Source organism: Myotis nattereri (assembly GCF_964212035.1).
Source record: "Myotis nattereri genome assembly, chromosome: X".
NCBI lineage: Eukaryota > Metazoa > Chordata > Mammalia > Chiroptera > Vespertilionidae > Myotis > Myotis nattereri.
Window position 1 is genome coordinate 140821707 of NC_138078.1, and position 14772 is coordinate 140836478.

General features: G+C 50.3%; 1 protein-coding gene across 1 annotated transcript; it reads right to left on the bottom strand.

Moving 5' to 3' along the window:
- Nucleotides 1–8301: 8301 nt before the first annotated feature.
- On the bottom strand, nt 8302–14476 carry LOC308511905 (paraneoplastic antigen Ma6F-like; the record flags this gene model as incomplete). Its single annotated transcript, XM_081081740.1, has 2 exons — nt 10992–14476; nt 8302–10295 (listed from the first exon to the last, which is right to left on the bottom strand). Exons 1-2 carry the CDS (start codon nt 11491–11493, stop codon nt 8302–8304), a joined length of 2496 nt encoding a protein of 831 aa, XP_080937866.1. The 5' UTR covers nt 11494–14476.
- Between the last annotated feature and the right edge of the window lie 296 nt (nt 14477–14772).

Here is a 14772-nt window from a genome sequence, read left to right on the forward strand (position 1 = left end):
AGGGCCTCCGGTTGCACTTGCCTTGGCCTGGTGCCGCCTGCTCATCTGCTCCACCATCCCATTGTGGTCCCGCTCTTGTCAGGGCCTATTGGGGCCAGCAGCACCTCCATTGCTGCCCACTGCCAGCACCTCGTCGCCAACACCCTTCATGTTCCACGCTGCCTCCTGATGGTCAGCGCATGTCATAGCAAGCGGTTGAACTCCTGGTCAGGCAATTTGCATTTTAGGCTTTTATTATATAGGATTGTGTTTAATCTGGAGCATTACACTCATTTTATTTGATTCTGATGAAGAAAAAGAAACTGGAAGAAACCTTTAAAAATTGTTGAATTTGTAGTAAATGTTTCTTCACAAGAAGTATTAGTTCCTAAAAGGTCCACAAAAGTTAACGAATGAAACGACAAACAACACTGTCATCTCAGTAATGTTTATTTTTCCCTCCCAATTCTTTTCTGAGTTCTGCTGCCTTCCATTCATTTCCTTCTGGTTTTTATTTTATTTTATTTTTTGTTAATCCTCACCTGAGGATATTTTCCCCCCATTGATTTTTAGAGAGAGTGGAAGGGAGGGGGAAAGATAGAGAGAAACAATGATGTGAGAGAGTCACATTGATTAGTTGCCTCCTGCATGCGCCCTGGCTGGGGTCAAGATTGAGCCTGCAACCGAGGTATGTGCGCTTGATGGGAATTGAACCCAGGATCCTTCAGTCCACGGGCTGACCACTGATTATTAAAAAACTAGAGGCCCGGTGCATGAAAATTCATGCACTGGAGGGGGGTCCCTCAGCCCAGCTTGCCCCCTCTCACAGTCCAGAAGCCCTCAGGTGTGGGAGGTGAGCCGGCGACCAGGGGAAGGTGATGCCCCATCACACCTCTGCTGCTGCCACTGCCTCGGCTAGCCCTGGTTACCTGCACCTTGGGCCGGCCCTGGGCGGCTGGGGGGCTGAGGGGACTGGGGGACTCCAGAGGCAGGCTTGCAGTGGGACTGAGGGGATTGGGTGCCACCATTTTGTGGCTGTGGGTGCCACCATCTTTGAGGGTGTGGCATTAAATTAGCATATTCCCTCCTTATTGGCTGTGGGCACTGACTGCCATCTTTGAGGACAGGGCAATCAATTAGCATATTCCCTCCTTATTAGATAGGATAATCTCTTCTTTAAACTCTACATCTCTTCTTTAAATTCTCTTTTCTTTTGAGAAATCGTGTTTTCTGGAATTTCCTTGTGTCTGTGGAGAGGTTTTGGTTGTTTTTTGTGTGGGGGTTTTTTTTTCTGGTCTATTGCCTTCCTGTATTTCTGTGTAATTCCCCTAGCAATGTGCTTTTCATCTGCTGTTTCCCTCTGTTTTCTCCCTATCGTATCATTTTTGTAACTGTTGCCAATTTGTATGTGGGACCCACATTGGGTTGTAAATGCACTTAATTTTGCCAACATGTCCACTAAGTCTCCCACTTCCACGCTATCTGACCGGCCTCCCCTATAACATTTCAACACTCCCATGGCCTGTGTCCTTACATTTCATTAATCGAACCAGATATTTGTTTTGTATTTTTCTCTGGCTTTCCAGACTGTGGCCCTTGACTTTGGGGTGGTCTGATTCCATGCTTCAGTTCTGAGAAAGCATCGCTGGCCCAGCTGGCCCCCCAACCCAGTGCAAACAGGGCGGTATTTGACTGGAGAGCGTCCTAATTTGTGGTTTGGGGTTCTAGCTGTTTCCAATGCTGTTTTTCTCTTTGAAGCTGTGTTTGAAACCAGGCCAGCCCATCGTTTCTCTGTATAACTGGAGAGGAAAAGAGCCCAAGGCCTGGAAGGAATTTCTCAAAGTCGGTATCTTTCTCAGGCAGCTAAGATTTAGGCAAGAGCACAGAGTACCCCAGTTCCACCTGCTCCTGAGCAAAGCCAGTCACTGGGGAGCTTGGGACTGGAAAGGGGCCCCAGCTTGGGAGGCCACCCCAGATAAGGGCTAGGCTGGGAAAGCTGAGCCCATCTGAGCTGAGAGCTGCTCTGTGGGGAGGAAGACAGGCGCAGATCATGGTGTGCCTGCCAGTTATGGTTCCTTCGAAAGCAGAACCCACTCCCTGAGTGATATAGACGATGCACCATGGGGATGACACCCTCAGTCCATCAGGGGAATTGCTGCTTCTGGGCCTGTAGTCAGCAGGGCTGGTGCAAGGGACGCAGAGACCACAGAGAAGTGGAGCAATGAGTAAGGACAAACTGGGAGCCACATGTGTGTCCTACCACCTCAAATCTGGATGATGCGGTGGCCTGCAGGACATGGGAGTCCATCCTCTTGGAGCTGTACTTGAGCAGGCCCAGAACTTGGAGACAACAGAAGGAAGTGGCTCAATGATTGAGCATCGACCTACGAACCAGGAGGTCATGGTTCGATTCCTGGTCAGGGCACATACCCGGGTTGTGGGCTCAATAGTGGTGGTGGGGGGGGGGGGTGGTTGCAGGAGGCAGCCTATCAATAATTCTCATCATTGATATTCCTATCTCTCTCTTCCTCTCTGAAATCAATTTAAAATTTTTTTAAAAAAATTAATAATTTTATAAAAACCCCTGCTTCATTTCTCCCTTCCAAATTTCATGCAAATTTTCCCTGTGATCAACCTTAGCCTGGAACCATAAAGGGTAGGGAATTCTGGGACAAGTAGTTTCAGCTTAGCCCAGCAGACACAATACACTTGACACGTGCCGTCCCTCATCTGGGGAGGCCTCTCTGCTTCCTCCACCCTGCCCCACTACCCCTCTATGTGCATCTGGGGACATTTATCTTACACTTCAGAGGTGCACATGTACCCTTGGCTCCCCAAGTCCCCCACAGCCCTGTGGGCACTGGTGGTCAGGGTTGGGCACTGGCGGGCAAGGCTGAGGGGGAGCTTCCCAGCTGGCAGCTTGGAGAGCACAGTCAGGAATCACTGCCCCTGCAACAGCGTTGGCAGTAGCTGAACACGAGTTCCTGATGCAGCCCCCTTAGCAGAGTCTGCTGGGGTCCCAGGAGTCTGGAATGCTCCAGTTGGAAAAAGAGGCAACTTACACAATGATTATGGAAGTTGTCCATCGCATGAGTGGATTTGTGCTGCCCTCTAGCCCTAAACCTTCAGAAGGTCTGGGCCCTGGGGCCCGCGAGGTGGCCACTGGGGCACAGGTTCACCAAGCTCTCTCTCAAGGCCACGTGGGCCCGAATCCCCGCTCACCCAGAAGGCATTGGCTCCCTGGGGACCTGGCAGCTGAGAGAGTGTCTGGAGCCTGCTCCAGGGGACTTGTCCTCCGAAGTCCAGTGTGGCCATTGGAAAGGAATGTGTTCTCAGAATTAAGACTCTGAAAGTCCTTGTCGGGGAAGTGTTGAAGGCCAAATCCCAAGTGCCTCCTAAGGGGCAGGCACCGTGTTGCCAACCCCAACAGCCAACAGGCCTGTCTTTCTTTTTCTTTTTTTAAAATTCTTTATTGTTTAAAGTCTTACATATAGTATTACATAAATCTCCTTTTCCCCCCATTGACCTCTCCCTGGCCACCCCCCCCCAGCACATGCCCTCACCCCCCTAGTGTCTGTGTCCATTGGTTATGCTTATATGCATGCATACAAGTCCTTTGGTTGATCTCTTACCCCCTCCTCCATCCCCTGCCTTCCCTCTGAGGTTTAATGGTCTGTTCAATGCTTCTCTGTCTCTGTCTGATCCCTTTTTTAAAAAAAATATATTTTATTGATTTTTTACAGAGAGGAAGGGAGAGAGATAGAGAGTTAGAAACATCGATGAGAGAGAAACACCGATCAGCTGCCTCCTGCACATCTCCCACTGGGGATGTGCCCGCAACCCAGGTACATGCCCTTGACCAGAATCAAACCCGGGACCCTTGAGTCCGCAGGCCGACGCTCCATCCACTGAGCCAAACCGGTTTCAGCTGTCTGATCCCTTTTTGCTCATCAGTTTATGTCTTTCATTTTCCAGGGGCCACTAGGTAGCAGGATCCCAATGGCCATTTGGTGAATACTGTCTCCCTCTCTGCAGGTGGGAGCTGGTCTGGGATGGGAATGAGCATGGGGCAGGGATGAGGCGCCAGCAGAATCTGCACTAGGCTTCAGGGAGGGCCATGCACCTACCCAACCACCATACCCTGTGCCAGCCGTGAATCTGGTCCCACGGGCTGGAAAAGACGTGGCAAGTGAGGTGGAGGGGTTCCCCACTCCTCTGGACTCTGCCAGCTGCCCTGGGCTACAGGCAGGGACAGGAAGGGCCTAGAGCAGTGGTTCTCAACCTTCTGGCCCTTTAAATACAGTTCCTCATGTTGTGACCCAACCATAAAATTATTTTCATTGCTACTTCATCACTGTAATATTGCTACTGTGATGAATCGTCATTAAATATCTGATATGCAGGATGGTCTTAGGCGACCCTGTGAAAGGGTCGTTCGACCGCCAAAGGGGTCGCGACCCACAGGTTGAGAACCGCTGGCCTAGAGTGATGTGCACTTGGATTGCAAGCAGGAAAGAGGACACAAGAGGAAGAATGAGAAGGAAATGTAAAAGGCAAGGTCTGTGGAACGTCCCTGACCATCCCAACTGGGACATAAGCTTTGGGGAATAGGGACAGGGCAAAAAATTGGGACAGGGGCTCCCCCAGCAACCAGTCTGCTCGGCCCCCTGAGCTGGTCAGTGTCAGGGTATACTGTCTTCCTCAATTCATGGGGAAGAAGGAAACCACTGGGAATCTCAGGCCGCGGTCAGAGGAGATGCAGACTGAGAGAGAAACCACCTTGCCCAACTTTCTCTCTCTCACATACACACACTCACACATACACATAAGCCACACACACACACACACACACACACACACAGAAGCCACACACACTTATGCATAAGCTACACACACTGAAGCTTTGTCCTGAGGCCTCCTCCCCTCCCACAATCCCAGGGCCTCCCCTGCCCTCTCACAGGCTCCTCCCTCCCCTTGACCAGGAGCATCCAGCCCACAGGAGTCTACAGGAAGGGACCAACTTTACCTGTGCCTGGGAGGGCTTCTCAGGCAGAGCGTGTCCCCTGCTGCTCATCCCAGAGAGGGGGCTCCCCTCTCTCCACAAGATTAGCTCCCCCTCCAACCCAGTTCCAAGAGAAAAGAGGCAAAGGCCTACCCACCCTGACCCTGTCCCCCACCCCTTCCTGCCCCTGACCAGGGCCCCATACCTTACATTCCCGGGACCTGCTTTCCCTCAGACCTGCCCTGCAGGCACTAGGCATGGTATTCCCGAATCCCAGCCACCCTCCTGTGGATGGGGGTGCTCTTTTGGCGGGTGTCATTGGGACGCTCTTGTACCACCCAGGTCTTTAGCCATCATATCTCACTGTGGCTGCTGAAAGCTCTAAGGGAAATTAGCTGAAGGATGGCGGTTGGCTCATGGGTGTTCGGGGAGGCTGGAGAGCCAGGCTTAGAGGAACAGGGTCTGCATCATGGCAAAGTGCTGGGCAGGCTCCCTCCCCTGACTGGCACACACACAGACACTGTGCTTTGCATCACCAATGTGGGACTCGGGCGCTGCCAGGAGAACCGTGGCTATCACTGTTCCTCAGGTAACAAGCCTCACTGCCCCTGCTGCCACTCACCATCCAAGTGGAACCTGGGAGGGCCTGCCTCTTCCCACCTCTGGGCCCAGATCCAGTGGGCGGCGCGTGCATTTGATTGACGTACCTGGTCATGTGCCCATGCCCTAGCTGCAAGAAAAGCTGGGAGAACACAGACCCGGCCTTTTCGGTTCCTCTCATGGGAGGTGGGGCTCAGCCTCATAAAGTGGCAACTTCTGGAGCCAGAAGGAAGGAGCAGTGTCCACTGGGTCCACCTAAATGGTTCAGCAGCTTCCCACTGCCTTTAACATAAACCCTGACCTCCCTACCCCTCAATGTTGCCCCTTCAGAGGGCAGCCTCTCCCGGGGTCCTTCCACTATGCAGCTCACTAACCTAGTCTTTTTCTGTCCTTGGGAGCAATTCTTTTAAAAACATTTTTTTTTTATTGATTTCCGAGAGGAAGGGAGAGAAACATCAATGATGAGAGAGAATCATTGATCAGCTGCCTCCTGCACACCCTCCACTGGGGATCAAACCCACAACCTGCATGTGCATGTGCCCTGACCGGGAATCAAACCGTGACCTCCTGCTTCATAGGCCGACGCTCAACCACTGAGCCACACCAGCCAGGTGGAGCAAGTGGTTTGCAGGTGGAGGTGCTATGGATAAGGTAGTGCCCACTCTCCCAGAAACCGCAAAGGTGTCTAGAGATTCTGAGTTGCTCGGTAAGTGCCATCATTGTTATTCCATGGGGATATCTTCACATTAGGACAGTTCAAATTAAAATGCACTTGGGGTGTTTACAAAAGTCTTAGCAGTCTAATACTGGCTTCTCAGCAAGCATGCTATGGGGAATGAGTTCTTTGTTTCATGGCCCTACCTCACACATCACACACACTTCGCAGTCCTGAATCCCAGGCACTGGAGGCCAGTGGCTCCTTCCCTCCCTGACCCATTTTCAAAAGACCAAGGGGCAGGACCATCCCAAGACAAGAATGAATGGAAACCCAAAACTTTATAATTCACCTAGTAAATGGAACAAAACCCCTCATCATGTCCTAGGCCAGTGGTTCTCAACCTTCCTGATGCCGCGACCCTTTAATACAGTTCCTCATGTTGTGGTGACCCCCAACCATAAAATTATTTCCGTTGCTACTTCATAACTGTAATGTTGCTACTGTTATGAATCGTCATGTAAATATCTGATATGCAGGATGTATTTTCATTGTTACAAATTAAACATAATTAAAGCATAGTGATTAATCACAAAAACAATATGTAATTATATGTGTGTTTTCTGATGGTCTTTAGGCTACCCCTGTGAAAGGGTCATTCAACCCCCAAAGGGGTTGCGACCCACAGGTTGGAGACCCACAGGTTGAGAACCGCTGTCCTAGGTTGACAGTCTAAGTACCCACCCTACCCTCTCCCTGGAGGTTTCCCAAGGGTGCTAAGCAGGAATCCTTCCCTGCTCCCGAAGCCCACCCCCAGCAGACCCTTCCCTCAACTGACCACAGCAAAACTCAGCTGAAACATTCAGTAACATTTATTGAAAAAGAAATATTTGTTGAAACCATTGAACAAAGGGAATGACAACAGAGGGGAACTTCTAACTGGCCACTAGAGCCCAGAGGTCTTAACCCACCTTCTAATGGGGTCCCGGATGAGGTGCCTCAACTTCCTCCACACCACAGCCCTCACACCAGTCTCCCTCCCTGAGGGCCCACAATTGGTCTTTGCAGGATAATGGACGCTGGTGATGTCCACTCACTGCAGGGTTCCCTCCCCTCTGGACGACATGCTGGGGCCTAGCTCTGCCCTATGGCCTGCACAGGACAGACACAGGACACTGCAAAACACAGCAAGGGACACTCCACCATGCTGAGGAAACTGAGTCACAAAGAACAGGGTGACATCAGTACACAGTGTCCATGAAACCTCCAGCAGCCGCCTTCTGTCCCTGGTCCGCTTCTTCCAGGGGTCACTGGGTAAGCACCGGCCACACCTTCGCCGGTCCTTCCCGCCCTCTCCTGGGCCTGGGCACAGGGTCTCCAAGGTGGGTGATGTTCGCGGTGGGGAGGGAGAAAACTGCTCAGAGAAGAACACACACATCTCCACAAGCACAAGCAGCGGTTGGCCTAAATCTACACTGAGAAAGCTGAGGCTGAGCTCATGACACTGGACGAGAGCTGGCAGAGCCTTTGCTGGCAGTGGGGCTCACAGCACGTGCCGGGGCTGAGAGGTGGCTGCCCCGGGGGGGGGGGGCAGGACACCCATCTGGGTTCACACACACCTGGAGGTTCTGCACAGGCACCAAGGCCTGTGTGTGCAGGGGAGAGGGGGTCACTATAGGGCCTACAGAGAAATAGGATGAGGGCTGCCCAGAGGATGGAGGATGGGGGTCCCAGAGACTGGCACCCTTGAAATGGCCCCTAACGTTTCCCAGTCCAATGCAGGTGGCAGACATATTCAGGTGCCCCTCACTTGGACTGGGACTGGCTGCCCAGGGGTGCCCAAGTGGGCAGGGTTTGGGGCTGGACGTCCCATTGGTATCAAAAACGGTCATCTTGGTGTCTTGGAAGAGCTGATGGTGGTGGTCAGGGCCCTTTGGGAGTAGTGGGGGGCCAGGGGGCAGGGCAGACCCTCCCCTGGGCCCTGCTCCCCATGTGGGGTGAGGTGGCCTTCCCCTGCCTCCAGGGCTCTGGTGCCCCGGGGAACAGGCCACTGGCCCTTCCAAGCTTACTTGGAGGGCTCGGGGGAACTCATGTCCCCAAACCCGTCGTCAGTTTCTGACTCCTCCTGGAAGAGAATGCGCTCCTCCTCGTGGGGCTCGTCAGCCTCCTCATCTTCTTCCTGGGACAGTTCCTCTGGGTCACTGCCAGGACTTCCTGAGCCCACCCTGAAAGCAATGCCCATGTGGGCAGGTGAGGGCCCTGCCTGACCTAGACCTGCAGGAGCCAGAGCACTCTCATCTCCCTGAATGGCAGGGGAGGCCTTGGTGGTATCCTCGGGGGCAGGGTCTGCCCCGGTGGCACCACCGGTTTCAGGAGCAGCCTCATCAGGATCGGCAGTGGCAGGGCCCGCCTCATCAGGATCGGCAGTGGCAGGACCCGCCTCATCAGGATCGGCAGTGGCAGGGCCCTCCTCATCAGGATCGGCAGTGGCAGGACCCGCCTCATCAGGATCGGCAGTGGCAGGGCCCGCCTCATCAGGATCGGCAGTGGCAGGGCCCGCCTCATCAGGATCGGCAGTGGCAGGACCCGCCTGATCAGGATCGGCAGTGGCAGGACCCGCCTCATCAGGATCGGCAGTGGCAGGACCCGCCTCATCAGGATCGGCAGTGGCAGGACCCGCCTCATCAGGATCGGCAGTGGCAGGACCCGCCTCATCAGGATCGGCAGTGGCAGGACCCGCCTGATCAGGATCGGCAGTGGCAGGACCCGCCTTATCAGGATCGGCAGTGGCAGGACCCGCCTGATCAGGATCGGCAGTGGCAGGGCCCTCCTCATCAGGATGGGCAGTGGAAGGGCCAGCCTCATCAGGATGGGCAGTGGAAGGGCCAGCCTCATCAGGATGGGCAGTGGAAAGGCCAGCCTCATCAGGATGGGCAGTGGAAGGGCCAGCCTCATCAGGATGGGCAGTGGAAGGGCCCGCCTCAACGGCCACTGCGTTTTCCTCGGAAATGGCAGCTTGAGCGGCATTTTCACAGGGTGGGGTGGCCTGAGCATCATCTTCATAGGCTGCAGAGGCCAGGCCAACATCTTCAAAAAACAGAGCGGCCTGGGCATCTTCACAGGCTAGAGCAGCCTGGGCAGCAGCCAAATCTTCAATGTCCATCCAGGGCCCTTCTTCCACTGGAAACTGCTGCTGGCTCGTAGTGGGAGTGGCCTCCCATGCCTCTGACTCCCGAATGAGCCGGAGCATCCCCAGGAAGCCAGGTGGTCTCCTCTCCAGGCGCATCCTTCTCAGCTTGTTCCAGAGAATCTCATTGGGGCGAGCCCGCATCAGCACCTGCCTGGCACGCATCTGGTCTGCGCTGGAGGGTTGGATGGCCCCCTTCTCCATGGCCGCCTGCAGCAGGCCTTCCAGGCGCATCACATAGGCAAAGAGAGATTCCTGGGGCCGCTGGGCACAAGTCATGAACCTCAGCCGCGCGGTTGCTCGGTTGTCCTTGTTCCCAAACACCTGAATCAACGTAGCCAGGCAGTCCTGCGCTGTGATGTCAGCATTTTCATTCAGGATGCCAGTCACCAGATCCAGAGCGGGCCCATGCAGGCTCTCCACCAGCCGCCGCCGCCGTTCCCTTTCCGATATGTGGCGCCACAGGTACAGCATTTCGTTGGCGTGGTCCAGCCATCTCTCAAAGGACTCCTGCTGGTGGCTTGGCTCGTCCAGGCCAGAAAAGGATCTCAGTTCCTGATAGGCCATATTTTCCAGCAGAGGCTGCAGAGCCTGCCTCCATTGCTGGTTCCAGGCTCCTGCCTGTCCTGGGGCTCCTGCCATACCCACAGCTTCCTCACCTGGAGACCCTGCCTCACCTGAGGCTCCTGCCAAACTCACAGATCCTGCCATGCCTGCGATTCCTGTGTCACCTGAAGCTCCCTCCTCATCTGAGTCACCTGCAGCTACATCCTCACCTGCAGCTACATCCACACCTACAGCTACATCCTCACCTGCAGGTATATCCTCACCTACAGCTACATCCACACCTACAGCTACATCCACACCTACAGCTACATCCACACGTGCAGCCATAATCTCACCTGAAGCTATATCCTCACCTGCAGGGATATCCTCACCTATAGCTACATCCTCACCTACAGCTACATCCACACGTGCAGCCATAATCTCACCTGAAGCTATATCCTCACCTGCAGGTATATCCTCACCTACAGCTACATCCACACGTGCAGCCATAATCTCACCTGAAGCTATATCCTCACCTGCAGGGATATCCTCACCTATAGCTACATCCTCACCTACAGCTACATCCACACATGCAGCCATAATCTCACCTGAAGCTATATCCTCACCTGCAGGGATATCCTCACCTATAGCTACATCCTCACCTACAGCTACATCCACACGTGCAGCCATAATCTCACCTGAAGCTATATCCTCACCTGCAGGGATATCCTCACCTATAGCTACATCCTCACCTACAGCTACATCCACACGTGCAGCCATAATCTCACCTGAAGCTATATCCTCACCTGCAGGGATATCCTCACCTATAGCTACATCCTCACCTACAGCTACATCCACACGTGCAGCCATAATCTCACCTGAAGCTATATCCTCACCTGCAGGGATATCCTCACCTATAGCTACATCCTCACCTACAGCTACATCCACACGTGCAGCCATAATCTCACCTGAAGCTATAGCCTCGCCTGCAGCTCCCTCCTCACCTGCAGCTCTATCCTCACCTGCAGCAGCTTCCACACCTGCAGCTCTTGCCTCATCTGCCCTGCCAGCCACTGCTTCCCCCTGGGGCTGTTCAGGGAAATCTGGTCTATCCTGTGAGTCACCATCAGGAACCTGCGGCAGGAAGATCACAGTCCAGGGTCCCTCCCTGCCTGGTATTTGTTGGGGGATCAAACTTCGGTTTAAATACTCAGGAAACTCAACCAAGGCGACCCTGGATTGGATCTCCCTTCTGAAGATCGTGCCCAGCACTCGGTACTCGCCCAGGGGCCTCAGTGCATCCTGCACAGTCTCTTGGAATTCCTCTTCCTCACAGTCATCTGGGATGCCCAGGATGAGCAGGGAGCGCTGTGCGTTTATGGCCATCAAGCCGCACCAGTCCCGCAGGATGGTTAGTGCCATTGCCAGCATTGAGGACCTGAAGGGTGGGGGAAAGTGAATGATGAAAAGTGTGCAGGCTGTGGCAGTGTGGTCCTTGTCCTGGGTCAAAGGGGAGAGAATCATGTTCGTGCTACACAGCCCACCCCACTGCCCAACCAGAGCCCCATGCCCCACCCAGCAGAGGCCTGGAGCACCTCCTCTCCCTGTTCTATTTGTTTGATTTTAGGAAACTTTTAAAAAAATAAATAAACTTACAAGATACAATCCTCGCCGTATCCCAGAAATGAAATTGAGCGGTGGGGTGGACTGGCTGACTGTAGTGGAGCTCAGAGGCTATTCGCAGAGCGAGCTGGAGATGAATGTCAGAGGATGCGGATCTCAGCTAAAGGACAGGAGACACAAACAAGCGAAAGCATATACTAGCAGTTTCCATACCTGCAGCTCATGGGTTGGAAGAATTAGCATCATTAAACTGTGCACACTACCCAAAGCAATTTATAGATTCAACACAGTCCTTATTAAAATACCAACAGCATATTTCACAGATCTAGAACAAATATTCCAAAACCCGAATAGCCTCAGCAACAATGAGAAAGAAGAACAAAGTTGGAAGGATCACAATACTGGATATTAAACTATACTACAAAACCATTATAATCAAAATAGCCTGGTACTGGCACAAGAACAAGTATATAGATCAATGGAGCAGAACAGAGGCCCCAGAAATCAACCCATATCAATATGGACAGTTAATATTTGACAAAGGAAGCAAAAAAGTACAATGGAATAAAGATAGTCTCTTCAATAAATGGTGCTGGGAAAATTGGACAGGCACAGACAAAAAAAACCTGAAGTTAGACCACCAACTTACACCATACACAAGAATATTCAAAATGGATAAAATCACAAAAATCCTAGAAAACATAGGCAGCAAAACCTCAGACACCTCACATAGCAGTTTTTTTCACCAATACATCTCCTAGGGCAAGAGAAACAAAGGAAAAAAAAAAACAAATGGGACTACATCAAACTAAAAAGCTTCTGCACAGCAAAAGAAGCCATCAACCAAATGAAAAGGGAATCCACTTATGGACAACATATTCACCAATGATATATCTGATAAGTGGTTAATTTCCAAAATATATAATGAACTCATACAACTCAACACCAGGAAGACAAACAATCCAATTAAAAAATGGGCAAAGGAGCTCACCAAGAAGCAAAGAGAGAGGACCCAAATAAACAAAATCAGAAATGAAGGAAGTGAAATAACAACAGACCCCACAGAAATACAAAGGATTGTTAAAAATTACTACGGACAACTCTATTCTAACAAACTAAACAACTTGGAAGAAATGGACATATTCCTAGAAAAATACAACCTTCCAAAACTCAATCAGGAAGATACTAAAAATCTCAATAGGCTGATAACTATGGAAGAAATTGAAGCAGTCATCAAAAAGCTTCCATAAACAAAAGCCCAGGGCCAGATGGCTTCACAGGGGAGTTTTACCAAACATTCAAGGAAGAACTAAAACCTATCCTCCTCAGACTACTACAAAAAATCCAAGAGGAAGGAACACTTCCAAGCTCATTCTATGAAGCCAGCATCACCCTAATACCAAAACCAGATAAAGACAACACAATGAAAGAGAATTACAGGCCAATATCCCTCATGAACATAGATGCCAAAATCCTCAACAAAATCCTAGTAAATCGGATCCAGCAGTACATCAGAAAGATCATACACCACGACCAAGTAGGATTTATCCCAGGGATGCATGGATGGTACAATATCCGAAAATCAATAAACGTGATACATCACATAAACAATTTGAAGAAAAAAACCCCATGGTCATATCAATTGATGCAGAAAAAGCATTTGACAAAATCCAACAGCCATTTTTGATAAAAACTCTCAGCAAGGCGGGAGTAGAAGGATCATACCTCAACATAATAAAAGCCATATATGACAGTCCCACAGCCAGCATCATACTCAATGGACAAAAACTAACACCATTTCCCCTAAGAACAGGAACAAGACAGGGATGCCCACTCTCACCGCTCCTGTTCAACATAGTACTGGAAGTATTAGCCATCGCAATTAGGCAAGAAGAAGAAATAAAAGGCATCCAAATTGGAAAAGAGGAAGTAAAACTGTCCTTATTTGCAGACGACATGATATTATACATACAAAACCCTAGAGACTCCATCAAAAAGCTACTAGACTTAATACATGAATTTGGCAATGTAGCAGGATACAAAATTAACCCCAAGAAATCTGAGGCACTTCTATACACCAATAGTGAAGTTTCAGAAATAGAGATTATAAAAACAATCCCATTCACCATTGCACCAAAAAAATTAAGCTACCTAGGAATAAACTTAACTAAAGAGGTAAAAGACCTCTACTCAGAAAACTACAGGACGTTGAAAAAAGAGATAGAGGAAGACAAAAACAGATGGAACAACATACCGTGTTCATGGATTGGTAGAATCAACATCATTAAAATGTCCATACTACCCAAAGCAATCTATAAATTCAAGGCACTTTCCATTAAAATACCAATGGCATACTTCAGAGATCTAGAACGAACTCTCCAAAAATTCATCTGGAATAAAAAAAGACCCCGAATAGCTGCAGCAATCCTGAGAAAGAACAAAGTAGGTGGGATCTCAATACCAGATATCAAGATGTATTACAAAGCCACTGTTCTCAAAACTGCCTGGTACTGGCACAAGAATAGGCATATAGATCAATGGAATAGAATAGAGAGCCCAGAAATCGGCCTGAACCAATATGCTCAATTAATATTTGACAAAGGAGCCAAGATAGTCTCTTCAATAAATGGTGTTGGGAAAATTGGACGGATATATGCAAGAAAATGAAACTAGACCACCAAGTTACACCATACACAAAAATAAACTCAAAATGGATAAAGGACTTAAATGTACAACAGGAAACCATAAAAATTCTAGAAGAATCCAAAGGCAACAAAATCTCAGACATATGCCAAAGCAATTTCTGCACTGATACAGCTCCTAGGGCACTTGAAACTAAAGAGAAAATGAACAAATGGGACTACATCAAAATAAAAAGCTTCTGCACAGCAAAAGAAACCATCAACAAAACAACGAGAAAACCCACTGCGTGGGAAAACATATTTGCCAATGTCATATCTGATAAGGGCCTAATCTCCAAAATTTATAGGGAACTCATACAACTTAACAAAAGGAAGATAAACACTCCAATCAAAAAATGGGCAAAGGACCTAAATAGACACCTTTCAAAACAGGACATTCAGAAAGCCAAGAGACATATGAAAACATGCTCAAAGTCACTAATCATCTGAGAGATTCAAATCAAAACAACAATGAGGTACCATCTCACACCTGTCAGAT